The 15,848-nt window shown below is 36.3% G+C and overlaps 1 protein-coding gene across 7 annotated transcripts in view; it reads left to right on the top strand.

The window, feature by feature from the left end:
• The window catches only part of FRY (FRY microtubule binding protein), a 236,195-nt gene that overhangs the window by 120,168 nt on the left and 100,179 nt on the right, over nt 1–15,848 (top strand). For all 7 annotated transcript variants that reach the window (XM_032678002.1, XM_032678001.1, XM_032677997.1 and 4 more), the window contains 7 exons: nt 6,574–6,713; nt 8,628–8,718; nt 9,107–9,186; nt 9,304–9,384; nt 10,955–11,123; nt 13,528–13,620; nt 13,715–13,813. In XM_032678002.1, the coding sequence (XP_032533893.1) occupies nt 6,574–6,713; nt 8,628–8,718; nt 9,107–9,186; nt 9,304–9,384; nt 10,955–11,123; nt 13,528–13,620; nt 13,715–13,813 (753 nt within the window). The remainder of the gene's footprint in view (nt 1–6,573; nt 6,714–8,627; nt 8,719–9,106; nt 9,187–9,303; nt 9,385–10,954; nt 11,124–13,527; nt 13,621–13,714; nt 13,814–15,848) is intronic.

Genomic DNA, 15,848 nt, shown 5'->3' with positions numbered 1-15,848 from the left:
AAACTATTTAAACTGAAATTTTCAAAATCATTTGTCAGCCTCAGCCCAGATTGTTGGCAGTGTTTCCGTTTTCATGTTTTCCATTCATGTTTTCCACTTAAAAAACATTATCATTTTGATATCAGGCAGATGGGACCTGAACGTGGCTTATGAGCCCATTTATGAGAACATGGTTCATCCTTACCAAAATAATTTTAGTTTGGCTAAATTCATACAATCATACAAAATTTTGTGATGCACGGTAGAAGTTGGATAGAGCTGAACTGGAGTAGAGACAAGAAAATAAAGGAAAAAGGCTTTCTTTACTTGACATGTTTCACTCAGTAGATTAGTAAGTACATCTCATTATAAAGCCATTTTTCAAATCGTAATATGTCAGTATGATAAAGTTGTCATCAAAGTAAGAATAATTTTGCTGATATTGAAAATTAAGGTATGGACTACTTAGGAAACCTGGAAGATCATGATTTGACATGATACTCAAATATTTAAAGAGTCTATGGGATGCAGGAAGACCAGGTTGATAATCCCTTACTTTTCCCTTGCAGGTAAGGTATGAAAAGCTTTGGTGTTTATTCCTGAAACACATTAAGACATCTAGCAAAACAAAAAAAGGCCACACATGACATTCATGACATTTTTACTACAGAAATGAAGGAGGAAAACAGAGAGAATCCCCATGAACAAACATTCTCAAGGGGTGTCTAATAATTTTTACTTACAATTTTAAGTTATAAAAAGTGACACACTGTCAGAGGAACCTGATTTTCTAATCTTGCTGTTATCAAAATTATCTCTATTCAGTTTGAGTGAAATTGATAGGTAATGCTGAAGTGAGTAGGTTACTAGCCACTTGTCACTTTAAAATATCTGAGCTGCCTCTTTTAACTGTAGATTAAAAAGCATCAAAGGTAAGGCATGACCTGATTTAAAATTTGCTTTTTGCAAGTCAGCTTCAGGGGTGGAAAGACCAGCCCAAAAAACCCCTTTACACTAACTCACAATATGCAGACTGGAACTTTAGCTACCCAATGTAATCAGCATTGTTTAACACTGAATCCCCCAAAAGATGGTTATGAAAGCATTGCTTACTACCCCTAAATAGCTCTATCTCTGTCTCTCTGAGAACCAGTGTTTTTTCCTGCGCATTCTCCAACACCATTTTAGAAGTGCTAGTTTTGATGGTGGTGATGGATCCAACATCAAGAGTCTGTGCACAGGCAGAGCTGTTTCTCTCCACATAGGTGTGGTCAGTGGCTCCTGTTAGGCAGACAGTACGTCTGACTGCCAATTGCATCACCCTTCTCAAACTCATAATAATATCTTGAGCAATGTATGAAGTGATTGTACTTATCATGACTTGCAGAGTGTTTCACCATTAGCCTAACAAACTGGATTCCTTACACTGACTGTATTTTCCTTTTTAGGTGTACATGTATATAAAGAAAATAGATGCAGGAAATTATGTAGGTTTTGTCATATGTTTTTAAGTAATCTTACAGTATGTTTAAAATCATGTTTTAAAAGTTCTGGATTAGACAACTCTAGTTGCCTATTGGCAAAGACCATTACTGCTCCAGCATTAGCATGCTCTGTGTTCCCAATTAGAGAAATGTTATTAAACATTGTACTAGTGAACTATGACTTAAACTTCCTATTACAGGAAACCATAAAATTGCAGTACATGAAAAGATCAAAAGCTAGGGTGCAAAAACGCATAATTCTCCAAGAGGCTTATTCTCACCTAAGGAAACACTTTTATTACTCTTTTCTCAGCCTCTACTAATGCATCTTCTGATCTTACCATGGTATATAAATGTTCATGAACAACACTGGAGGCAGAAAAAGTGCACTGTGTAATCTTGGACTGAGTTACAGTTAGTTTTCCATATAAAATTACAGAATAAATGCACCATTTTGGCCACGGAAGTGAAAACTTAACAACAAGGCTTACTTTTTATATGAAGCTATCTCTATGAGGTGCCTGTTGAAGGAGTTTCAGCATAAACTGCACAAAAACTTATCCTTGTTTCAGTTACACTGCTCTCTTCCTAGAAGTGCACTAGATTGGAGAATACAGATTGGAAAGCAAAAGCATTTAATGTTTTATATACTTCATTTAATGTTTTATATACTTTTAGGAGACAAAATCAACAAAAATAGATCGAGGTAAAAAAAGGAAACTAAAAATGAATAAGAATAAAAAAGTGGAAAATGTAAATATAAATAGACAATAAGCAGCATACTAATGATTAATTTTTCCTTTTTCATAACAACCTAAATGTGATTAGTGATACGCTGATAATTATTCTTATCCAATATTATATTTGTTAGATATAGTAAGTGAATACTGGTATCATCATCATTGCCATAGCACTGTGGTTGGTTCCTTTTGTGTTTTCTCTTTCCCTGAGTTTTGCATGTTGTCCTTCTTCACCAGCAAAGGGCACATGGTAGAGGAAGGATAAGATGGTGGTGATGGGGTCATAAAACAACCGTTGGCTCCTGATAAGAGGTTTAGGTTCAAGTACTGTGTAAAAAAGTACATATGAAGGCAAAATTAAAGGTAGTACCTTCAGAACTGAACTTACTGCCCACTAAAAATAAATGGGTTTTCATGTAAAATGTTATGCTGGCAGTAAAATAGCTATAAACATTGATAATGTATAAGCAAGCTAGGTGAAATTAGCCATCTACAAAATTACAATACTAAAAAATCCTGCTTTCTTTTTTACTCACAAAGCCAAGACCATAAATGAAAACTAGCCCAACTTGAATAGTTATCCGTTTTAACCATTTCCAGAGAGATTAAGCTTCATAGCACTGTCCCAAAACATGCTTACAACAAAGATGTGAATGAAAGGAGATCTTCCCAAATACGACTGCACTACTTGCTGCTACTATGTCGTTTTACAGATTTTTGAATTCGAGTTCGCTTGTCTAGAAACCTCTCATTAGCAGAAAAAAATGTTTTGTCTCAAAGGGTCCAACAGAATTAGTGCGTTAACTGCTTTGATTAGAGCTTAAGGCAGTTCATATCTCCACCTTCCCTCTCCTCCAGTCTGGAATATATAGAACAGGAATTGTTAACTTTATGTCTGCAATTTCGTATCTTGCATGTATGAAATCCTGATCTTACTGTGGTCTGTAAGAGTTTTGCTGTTGATTTGAAGGAGCAAGGATTTAACTACAGCTGTTATTTTCCTTGAATCCATATCATTTGTAGTTCTGGGGCTTTGCTACAGATATGCATGAAGTGTTACAAATATTGAAAGAAAGAAAGACATTATTGCATGTCTATGGGTATCCTAAACGTAGCTGAAAGAGTGTTTACCAAATTCTGCTCTCAGTAGCATTGATAGAAGGTGTAAAATCTCACTCCTAAAGTCAATTATTTAGAATCTACACAACAGCAATTTGAAGACAAAATATGCAGGCACTGTGCGAGTAACAGATTTACAAAAAATAAACCAACCCTATGCAAAATTGAAGTACTGCAATTCTGCATTATTAAAATGGCAAGAAAATGCCCATTCAACATATGCACTGACATATATGGTATATGAAAAAAATGCAGAGGCAAGAAATTAGTGATACTCTTGGGAATTGGATGCAATTTTGCATATATTTGCTGATAAAGCACGTATAAATTCATAAGTGAAATGAAAAGGGTAACCACATCTATCTGCTGTTAGCACAAACATTTCTTATATTTGTATTTTGATAATATAGCTAGACTTTTATGAAAGTATATAAATTGTAGCAAACTATCTGGGCAGAATTTCATTGAATTTCCTCTTGCATTTTAGTCCAAAATAAATATTAAGCATTTGCATAAAGTATATTTAATGCTCTGTGAACACAGGTTTTAAACAGCTCCCTACTTGTGCAGCTTTCTTATCCTTAAGGTATACAGTAGGTAGTTCATTTATGATGGAAGAACATGATCATTTGTCCAACAAGGAGATATTTGTACATCTGTGCACTCCCTTTCAGGAGCAGCACAGAGCTAGAATTCATCTCACTCCTGGACTTACTTCCAGAAAATGAAAGGGTTGAGAAACAGGCATGCTGGCAAGCTAGCTAGACTTCCCTCCCTTCCTGTTCCCTGAGAGCCAGGTCTTTGCCCAGTCCACCCTTCCTTCCTGTCTTAAAAGTGCAATGACAGAAAGATTTAAAAAAAAAAAAAAGCTATATTGACCTTTTATCCCTACTAAAGACACACACTGTAAATTCAGCAGAGAAGATTTAACAGGAATCCCTTTGACTTCTTCTGGTGAAATCGTGTAGCTGGGATTTAAAGAACAGCAGTGATAAATATGTCATGACTGAAACAACTTTTCATTTGTAGTTACATATCATGATTTCTTTCAAGATATTTAGGTCTATTTGGAGACAGACTTTTTAGTAGGGCCTGTTGCAATAGGACAAAGGGTAAGGATTTTAAACTAAAAGAGACTCGGTTCAGACTAAATAGAAGGAAGATATTTTTTATGATGAAGCTGGTGAGACACTGCAAAAGATTGCCCAGAGAAGTTGTTGATGCCCCATCCCTGAAAGTGTTCAAGGCCAGGTTGGACAAGGCTTTGATCAAACTGGTTTAGTGGAAAGTGTCCCTGCCCATGGCAGGGGGTTGGAACTAGATCATCTTTAATGTCCCTTCCAACCCAAACCATTCTATGATTCTATGATTCTTTGATTCTGTTCTTGTCTTCCCTAGCAAACCCTTTTTCATTCCATCTCATAATTAACAATCAGTGTTCTGTCAGCTTCAGAAAAAGTTTTGGAAAACAATAGAGAAGTGAGTTGGTAGTGAATGCTTTGCCCTGATACCAGCTCATTCATGTCTTCTGAGTATTTATCTGAAGCCTTAGGATAGAAGGCTTTGGTATAATTGAGCCTGAAGTGCTGTAGTAATTCATCATGAAAGGCCTCCTGTCACTGCTGCAAGCAGTGCCTTAGTGCCATCTTCCACAGCAGCTTGTTTCATATTTCAGTTAATAGAATGTATTGCAAACACTGGATTGAAAGCTTTCGTAACACCATATTTTTATGGAAATTTTAATTTTACAGGGGCAGTTGTGACAGCTTTCTGATGCACCATGTTTAATTTTAGGCCGTAATACCCAAGCAATAATACTTCATTCTCAAAGTGTCTCATTAGCTTTAGACCACAATGTCAATGTGAATTAGTTAAATCCTAAGGCTGAAAACCTCCAAAGAGGTCAGAGTTATTCTTCTAGACTAACTGTTATCCACAAAAGTTCTCATTTAAATCTATCGTATTTCTTGGAAATTGTGTGTAAGATACTCAGTCTGCCAGTTTTACTCTTGTCTTAGTCACAGTGTTCGCACAAACTTGGTCTTACGTGGAACATTAAATGCTGTTGTTTTTCCACAAGCATTGAAATGTCCTGGTTTAAGTTTAAGCAGGTAGATAGACCTGACATAGTTGACATAATCTGTGTGTTTGACATAAAGTACACACTCTTCGCTCCTGATGCTCAGCACTTCACAGGATCAAGCCCTGCCATGATCATGAGGTGGTGGTAAATCTCTAGATCAGTAATTTCTTCCTATTTTAAATAATGGGTTTCTATTTTCTTAGAATGTCCACAAATACTGTAGCTGTGAACATTCTGTTGCAGTACATATAATATCCTCTTGTATAATAATGGAATGTTTTTTCTATCTTCTCATGTTTTGTAGTTTTATGGTTTCCACTAATAGGAAGTTCAAGAAATAGTTCAGTAATAATATGTTCAATAACATTTCTGTAATTGGTGACACAGTTAATACTGAGTGAGCAGTAATCTTTTCTGATATGCCACTAGAGCTGTTTAATCAGGAACTTCTAAGGAATAATTTTAAACTATGTTTTGTTTATTTGTGCACACAAAGACACAGGAAACTGTAAATATTTTCCTATGTATAAAAGAGAAGTCTAAGTTTTCAGGTCTGTGAGCCTAATAGTAAGATGGATGCATCTGTATGGTCAGTTGATTAAAATTATTGCAGAACTTATATGTTCTGAGTTTCAGGAGGGGCATCCAGCAGTCAGATACAACCCCCAAAGACAGTGTTTCTGATTCATTGCTTTTTCTTTCCTTAAAATATGCTCAAACTCAAATCAGCATTATGGAACAAATCAAAATAACCCCCTTGAAGAACTAGATAGTTCTGGTATGTAGTAAGATGTGATACACAATTTTAATGGATTTTAATATCATCAGTATAAAGACACTACCTATATACACTCCACTATTGTATTTCTGCTTATGTTTTATAGAATCCTAGAGTCCCTCAGGTTGGAAAAGACCTTTGAGATCATCAAGTTCAACCACAATCCCAACACTGCCAAGTCCACCACTAAACCATGTCCTACGTGCCATGTCTGCATGTCTTTTAAAGATAGGAAATGCAGAATATTAAGTCACTGCTTGTCTCATCATTCTCAAAAATTAGATGAAAACAAGAAAGAACATATATAACCATTGAATTAGTACTTTTTTTAAGGAGGAGGGGAAACTTCAACAGTATTTGATTTGTTGATTTGTTATGTTTTCCCCATAGGTTATAAGCTCAATGAGCTCACTTTCAGAATATTGTCTACCCTCTATCCTGCGCACTTTGTTTGATTGGTATAAAAGGCAGAACGGCATAGAAGATGAATCTCATGAGTACAGACCAAGAACAAGCACTAAATCCAAAAGGTATGATTTTGAATCTGCATACATACATAATTTATAAATTCCAAGGTAAAATTGTCTTCTGTGAGGTAACAGTTGCCTGAAAGTTGTTGTGTCTTTTTTCTGCTTGTTCCTGGAACTCTTCTCTTGGCTTCTTGATGGATGCAATAATTGTGTCTTTAAAGTTATGTTCCTGATAGTTAAAACACAACATTGCTCTTATGTTTGTCTTGCTGCTGTTTTGAGATCTTTAATGTCATGTAAATATTGATGTGTCTTCTTTACTTATGTGATCAGGCAATAATTCTGTGACACTTGGAAGAATTTTTTTAATATAGTGTTCTGCTTGGACATTGAAATTTCATATACACCTGTCCTCAATCCAAAACCTTGAGAATCAGTCAAAGAGTTTTTAACAACATTGACTTAACTCTTTAAAGAAACAAGCACATAAAAATACAGATATCAGTAGTTCCTCAGTGATAAGGCAGTAGATTGGTCTTGGTTATGTTGAGGTCTAGTAGTTTGGTACAGATATATTCTTCAGACTTACAGTTTTTCTGAATACTTTGGTAGTACATTTACACACTTTAAAGAAGCAGCAGGAGAATCAACACTGTCAGGCCTGGTACTTGGAAATGCATAGGCAATTCTTCACGTTAGGATTACGTTATAATTCAGTAACTACAGAAAGCGATAGTTGCTGGAACGAAGGAGTAGGAACTAGTTTTAGATATGAACCTGAATCAGAATCTTTCAGACCCTTTGTGTGAGTAGAAGTAGGCAGTATGAAGACATGATTCATCAATTAGATGTCTGCTTTTGGATGAGATGAATCCTTGCCTTGAATTCCTTCTTTCTCTCAGCTAGTTGCAGGACTACCTGCTCATAAATAGATGTCTTCAGGAACTCCACCTAAAATTTAGTTGAAAGTCAGTTTAGCAGTGGAACATGGCCAGTGTGTCAGTTGGTAGTGTTGCAGAAAGAATATTATTACCAGTCCTGTCTCCAGTTAATGTGAAACCAAGAAAACCAAAATGCAAATAATTTATTTCATCATCAATCAAGTAGTACATTTAAATGGATATTTTATTATGAGTGCATGAATACAATTGAAATCACTGAAATTCTTAATGTTTATAAGAATTGTGCTGAATTTACACAAAAATCTCACTGAAATCAGTGTTAAATGCTTCAAATGGACTCCAGAACTGTTCCTTTAATGTTTAATTTTACAAAAAGTACATTTTTACAAAACGTATGTTTCGTGTTATCTTTTCAATACACCTTGAAACTCTGATCAGGTGATCCAAATGGGTATTTTTTCATTTTTGTATTACAGGCTATTCACCTTAGACTTTTATTCCTCTGTGTCATTCTACACTAAGAATGTGTTTGAACATTTGACAAGTGTTGCCAAAGTTAAAAAATTACACCGGAACAGTTTTTAAAAGAGAATGGAGTTTGGTTATGAATTCTCCATCAGTGCTTTTAAGGCATTTTCCAAAATTCATCACAAGTCTAAATATGAATTTGATAGCACAATGTAATTTATTACATTTGCCACCAAAGTGTAATTAAGAATAGTCTAAATGGTGGCATCAGCAAGGAATTTGAGATAAAATCCATTTGTTAGAATACAGAATCCATAAATTTCCTTAGTTGTGTTTTGATTTGGTTTTTTTTGTGTAGATCTTAAACAGGAAAAAAGAGAGAGGAAATGGATAGTGATATTTAAGCATTTGAAGCAAGTTAGATTTGGTCTGTTTATCTCGGAGTTTAAGAGCGCAACAGTACATTACTTTCTGAAATGCTGGACTGCAATTTAAAAAGTAGAACACAATCCCCTGTTATCTATATTTGTGTAACTGAAGAAGGTATATAATATTTATTATGACACATCTCTGAAATATTGTGTTTCTTGGTTTGATTTTGCAGTGATGAACAGCAGAGGGACTATTTAATGGAGAGAAGAGATCTGGCTATTGATTTTATTTTTTCTTTAGTATTAATAGAAGTTTTGAAACAGGTATGACTTTTTAAATTATCCGTTAACTAATAAATGATGGAATTTACCAATGTAATTTCCAATGTAAAGTGAGTTTTTGGATTCTTCTTTCTATTTGCATCTTTAAAAGTATAATAAAATATGAAGTACAGTCTGCATGCTTGTTCATTGCTGTCTTTCTTGCACCTGCAGAATACGTAGTACTCTGCTTGTACAGACTTTACTTTGCCAAGTCTTAAGAGCTAAATTATTTCTCTTCCATATAAAGTAAACATCAAGTGTCTGGCTTATTCCAGCTATTTTTCTAGCTACATCCTATTTCAGCTGATACCGTATTTCTGTATCAATGATACCCATGAGTAATACTCTGAGGTATATGTCCTTGTTATGTTTTATTTTGTGTTTTCAGATTCCACTTCATCCTGTAATAGACAGTTTGGTAAATGATGTTATTAACTTGGCTTTCAAGCACTTTAAGTACAAAGAAGGGTAAGGCTCTTTTTCGTACAAAAGTTCTATGAAAAAAATGCTTGCTTATTTTTTTAATAGTTGTGGTTTAAACAGTATGCTTTCTCAACTGAGAATTCTTTCTTTGTCTCTTGCTAGGTACCTTGGTCCTAACACTGGAAATATGCACATTGTTGCAGATTTATATGCAGAAGTAATAGGTGTTCTAGCGCAAGCAAAGTAAGCAAAATGGAATATCTTATTTCGCCCATGAATCTGACAAATTCTACTTGCTTAGCATGTGAATATTCTGATTTTCTCACTTTCTTTAAAAATACTATATGAATAAGTTACTTAAGTTCATTGGCCCTCTATTTATCTATGTGTTCTGGAGCATTGACCTCTAGGGAATCAGAGGCTTTCTGCATCTAGTCCAGTGATACTGAATAAATTCAACTTGACTACAGCAGCATTATTTTTCTTATCTCAGCAATGACGTCTGTGGAAAGCCCAAAGGGCTGAAGAGAGCTATTTTAATTAATTTTTTCCTATATACTATTTTTTCTTCAGCTGAGCAAACCTATAAATGGCTATCCTCCTACATAGAAACAATTCTAAGTCTCTCTGCCATTATTTAGGCCTAGAACTTAATGTAACTGCTTCTGAACCCTTCATCCTTCTTAGAACAGATGACATAAAACACTTTTTGGATCTGGAAACAGACAAATTCAGAAGCTTGTATACCCAATATAGCCTCTCATCATACTCTTACACCACAAACTAAGCAAAGGGTAGAATTTACTGCCCCAACATAATGCTACCTGTCTCCTGACTTTTTGGTGTTGCTGAGAGTGAGTCTGCTCTACAAAACCAGTCAACTTAGCTTGATATAGACAAAATAGTTTGAGTTTCTGGAAATCATATAACTTTGGGTAAGCTTTACCTGAGCTTTTAAATTATCTGGGTCAAACAGAAAAGTGGCATCTGGATCCAAAGCCTCAGTTTGACTGTCAAAATGTACATGATCTCCATAAATACTGCCTTTCTTCTCCAGTTCTGAAGGACCTTGCTAAGATGTTTCTGCCACTCAAGGGCTTCTTCCTGCCAACCTGTTTCTTTCAATTCACTTATGTTGTCTATCAAAGGTGATAACAAAAGGTTACTACAAACTACACCTGGCCATGAAAATTACATTCTTTTGATTTCGTCTCAAAAAGGAGAGGAGGTTCTGTTGGATGATCTTTCTGTATGTTATTTTTATGGACAGTGTGTCTCAAAAGACACCTTCAGTAGATTTGTGGGGAGATCAAAAATTATCATAGACTCCTCCATCCAAAGCTGTTGTAGTTATTAATGCTTAAGTGTTACTGTAATGGCTGTTAGATAAAAAACCTGAACTGAGAAACTGCTTATCTGAATGTTTTCATGGTTATAATTTAAACATTTTCTTTTGAAAGCATTGCATGTATTTGCTAGAAAATTATCTTTCATCATGGATTTTTGAAATATATGTGAGGGGGTTATTGTAATGATATTATTAGCTCTCATATAAAAGAGGTGCATGGTCATAAAATAATTTGGAAGATGTGGTTCTCTAAAGGGACTGAGATCAGACTGTATGCTTCATCTTATGAGTTTATTAGAAGTGAAAGAAAACTAAACAAAAAGAAATCTATTCACATACTGAGTGAAATGGTATTTTACAACCCGTGTTTAAATCTCCTTTAGGTTTTTCCCAATTCATATGCCTTACAATACCTTTTAAATACTAATTTTGAACTTTTTGGAACTAACCAATCTGAATTCATAGATTTCCTGCTGTAAAGAAGAAATTTATGGCAGAGTTAAAAGAATTGCGGCATAAAGAACAAAGCCCATACGTAGTTCAAAGCATTATCAGTCTTATAATGGGAATGAAATTCTTTCGCATTAAGATGTATCCTGTGGAGGACTTTGAAGCTTCTCTTCAGTTTATGCAGGTAAAATTCTTAAGGATATAACTGTGGTTTCCAGACCTTTTTGAATGGGCTAGCCTTTAGCTTTCCTGTAATGTTCCAGGAGATTTTCCATATGTCATTCCCACATAAATGTATGTGCAGCTACTTTCTGCTCGTTCTGAACCTCAGTGCTTCAGTTTCCAGTCTCTGGAGTGTGTCATTCCATAACACTTTTCATCAGTCATATACCTCTAGTCCCTACATCTTGCCCTCCAGCTAAAAGTGGTTTTGTTCTGTAGACCCCAGACCTTCCACCCTGCCATCCCACAGCTGCCCCTTGCCCTGTGTCCCTGCCTAGCTATGTCTCCCTAGCTGCTCACTGCCTCCAGAAGGAATCTGCCAACATTGATGTAGTTGCCAGAAAAGAGAGAAACTTCTGATGGAGAAAAACACTGAGCAAGAGACAAAGAATTGAGGCAAAAGCTGGATGGAATTTCCCTTGCATGTGTTGTCTGCTTCCACCACACCTTCACCCTGCTTCCTGTAGGGTACATTCTGTATCCTCCTGGTTTGAGAGTCACTAGTACAGAGCATAGTTTGGTTATAATGAATGCTTTAAATTAAGAGATTACATAATTTTGTAAAAGGCAAGAAACTATTTCATGTTGCAACATTCTTACTGGTAATGTACAATTGGTTCTGTTCCCATTAGCAGGTTTATTTAGCTTAACCTTTCTATTCCCCTGGTTTTATTCAGGATCACCCTCATGGTTGCAGAGTTTGTAGCCACTCATCCAGTAAAATACATGTTTTATGTAAACCTCCATGTAAAGATCACCTTATTGATAGAGTAGATGGAGAAAAAAAATCAATGTTAGATGCCCATGAGTAAGGATTTGTCAGTGGAATACTAATACCCAGGCATACAGAACACTGAGCCATTTCTTTAAAGCCTGAACTGGAAGCACATTCTATTTCAGCTTTGCAATATTTTTTAAACCATACTCAATAACATGTTTAAAACATACTTAACACCATAGAAACAGGTCATTTTTCTTATTCCTTTACTCTTAATTATATAGACACATATTAGTATGTGTCAAAGTGAGTTATCCAGAGCTGGCAAAATATCAAATTAGTGTGTGTTCAGTGCACATGACTAATATGAGTGAATGAGTTTGTGGCACAGCTTTATGACACAGCACTGCTGGGATCTAGTGATCACTGCTATTGAAATCTGTGGTAAAACTCCGGCACAGTAGAACTGAAAATTTGGATGCAAATGATCTCTACCTTCCTCTACCACAGTATCTCAGCACCAAATTAATTCTTATATGTATTGCTGTGTGACATAAGATGCAATGTGTATGGGGGGGAAAACCAGTTTTACTCATTTTGGTGAAATACATTTTGATTCTTTGAGCAGTTTGTCTGTTAGTTTCAATATCTACATACAGCGTTTCATCTAAAAGCTCTGTCCCACCTGCGCTGCTGTAGTAGGAAGAGACACTTGGAAAGGGTGAGCTAATTTCAGGAGTGAGCTCCAGAAAAGCCTGTCTTCCCCCAAAGAGTGCATAAGCAGTGCAGGAACACTGGCTGGAGCGATTGAAGCTAAGTTGTGTATAATCCTGATTGCACACAGGAAAAAAGATGCATAATCTGAGGTGTAAACCACTCTGCACGCATATTCAGGAAAAAAGGTCAGTGAGGACGTTCCTTGTAAAGTCAGTGGCTGTTTGGTCCTTGGACCCGGAGAAGTAACTGGAGCAATAGGATTTGTCATCCTCAGAGAAGTTGTTCAGAAACACACAAGTGGGTGGATGCTTATCTCCCCTCCTTCACTTCCTGAGCAACACAGCTGTGTGGATAGTAGTTTGCTGTGTGTTTAGGACAAAGTATGTTTTTACTTTCTGTCTTAGGCCCCAGTTGCAGGCTGGAAATTGTAGTGGTTCTTCTCTCACATAGCATAGTTCTGTATTGACCCTTAATATGCAAGAATCCCATCAATGAAATTTATCCAAAAATATTTACAAGTAAGATTGTTACTTGCCTTGAGTATCTTACCGGAGAATTACATTCCTCTTGGCCTCTCAAAGCATTGTGTAAAGCAGTCCATGTTGTCTAGTAGTCCTGCTCCTTGAAGATATACATGGGGAAGACATAAGGCCAAACCCTGAGTCCAACTCCATTTCCAGCCCCAAAATACCACCAGGCACAGCTGGAGTCAGTGGAGAGTTTCTGGATTAATGTAACAGATCCTTGATCGTGACTTACATCCCGCTTGCTGCTTGCGCAGAATGCAGATTTAGAAGTTAATAGGCAAATGTTTTCAGTGGGATTTGCAGGATGAAAATAGTCACTGACTCTTGATGTGCATTCAGCAAACATTTAGAGGTCTTTATTCCAGTTGATGTGCAATTTATGTTTCTTGTTTGTTTTGTTTTAGGAATGTGCACATTATTTCCTTGAAGTTAAAGACAAAGATATCAAGCATGCACTGGCAGGACTGTTTGTCGAAATTCTTGTCCCCGTAGCTGCTGTGAGTTTATTTTTCTTGCTGTTTCCATAATTTCTTTAAATTAGATTAAAAAGCTTGAGAAATAATATTTTATTAACACGAAATTTTCTTTCAGGCTGTTAAAAATGAAGTGAATGTCCCCTGTCTGAGGAACTTTGTTGAAAGCCTGTATGATACAACGCTTGAACTTTCATCACGAAAGAAGCACTCTTTGGTTAGTAACCCTGAGAAACAGAGCTTAAAATTCTCCATCATAAATATTTCTCAGCAAGACTCTTGGGAAATTGCAAAACTTTTTTTCTGCATTTGGCTATAACTCATACATTTCTATTTGCAGGGAAGGTTATTGTGCTCACGGAAAATAACTGTATTTATTTTATTCAGAATATGATCTAAATTAGTCTGAATCAAAGAGATGTTTTCAGCTTCTGGTTCTGTTATTATTAAATGGTTAGGTTTTCTCATACTTACTATGTGTAAACATTAGGAAAAGAGGAGGAAGAATAGAGGTCAGTTCTTGTCGAGCGAGAATAAATGAGGCATGTGGGAACAACCCTTTCACGGGGCTTAAATAATACATTGTAGGAAAGGAAAAATGTATGACATATGCCCTTTTAAATCCATAACTTGGCTACTGTGCAGCTCCCTATTTCATTTTTTTCTTGTAAGATGAACTGTGGCACTGCAGTGTATTTTTGGAATCATGAGTTAATCTGAATTAAATGAGGATCTGAGTCAGTTTGATGCTGGCCGCCTTAAGCAGTCTGTCTCTCCAACTGGGTCAGCGCATGTCAGCAATGTGGTATTAGCTAATCCATTTTGAAGTTTTGGACCTTTCAAGTAAAGAAAATTGTCATTTGTCCTCCCTCATTCTTTGGGAAAGTCAAAAAGGCTTCCCTGTTCCCAGTTCCCTCAGCAAATTCTGGTCACTAGCACTAGTGAATCTGCTGGGAGGACTGCAGGACTGTGCTTGATCTCTGTGCCTGTTACAGCATTCCCAGGGGAGAGTTAGAGCATCCCTGGGGCACAGTCCTGATCCAATTTGAATTAGTGGAAGTTTTGAGATGGATTTCTGATTTCACTCTGCTTGTGTTTGTGTAGCTCTGTTCCACTCTGTGGAGTTAGTAAAACATTGTTGAAATTGCAGCAGGCTGGAGCTTTGCTGTACAGTTTTTACACTAAGTAGAACTTGTCAAACTGATGGCCATACTTGCCAAAGTCGATACTACATGCTTGAGAAAGGATTGCACAGCTGGGGCTTTGCATTTGATTGCTCGTCTACACATACCACACTGGAGGCTACGTAGTTAAAAGTGACAGAATAGATTCTTGTGAGGGTGTGATTAGAAATACAAACATTGCAAGGAGGAGGAGGAGGGGAAAGGCAAACAGTTGACAGAAATAACTGCCGTGCATATTTCCAGGCTTCCAGGAAGAAAGCACACTCTTTAAAGTCTGAACCAGGACCAAGATCAGTGTTTTGTGAATCGATGCACTCACTGTACAGGCAGGATGGGGGCATTCCTCTTGCTTCATTCACTGTCCAAAAGTATCTCACATGAGCTAGTCATTGGTGTTCTCTTGGGAAAGAATTAGGAAATTCCAGGAGAAGGTTTGTACCTTCCCTCCTAGGGCTCTTCCTTAGAATAGGTTGTAACACTCTTGGGATGTTACTAAACTCTGGGATCCCATCAAGTACTCAGCTGTATGGTAAGAAAGTCTTCTATGAGAAGACTTCAGTTATCCTCTCCCATATGTATTTTGGATGTGAAGATTATAAAAATAAAAATTAATGTACATTTGCCATTTGCTCAAGAAATCAGGTCTAACCTAGCTATAAACAATTTATGTAACATATTACAGGAACAAAAGCTGGGATTTATGATGTGTTTATACTTTGAGCTGTGGCTTAAGTTAGAATTTTAGAGTTAATTTTGAGAGTCATTGGTCTCAAAAATAAAGTTACCTTGGTTTTGACTAATAACTTTTAAGTCCTGACTGGATATATTAGCATGACAGCTAAAACCTTAAAGTCTTGTTGAAATAGCAAAGTCAGTTTCAAAATAAATGGGTGCATTTTAGCTTATTTTTTAGTGTAACATTTACAATATCAGTGTCAAAGTAAGTGTTGACAAAGAGACTGGGTTCCAGTATTTGACCTTCTGTGTTTTGCTTTGCTTATTTTTATTTTTCCCTTCACAAGATGTAACTCCCAGCAGACCCAGGCATTCCCTGTGTAATTTTAACAC

This window comes from Chiroxiphia lanceolata, chromosome 2 (genome assembly GCF_009829145.1).
Source record: "Chiroxiphia lanceolata isolate bChiLan1 chromosome 2, bChiLan1.pri, whole genome shotgun sequence".
Lineage (NCBI taxonomy): Eukaryota > Metazoa > Chordata > Aves > Passeriformes > Pipridae > Chiroxiphia > Chiroxiphia lanceolata.
Note: the sequence above shows the minus strand (reverse complement) of the source record. Positions and strands in the feature narration are given on the sequence as shown.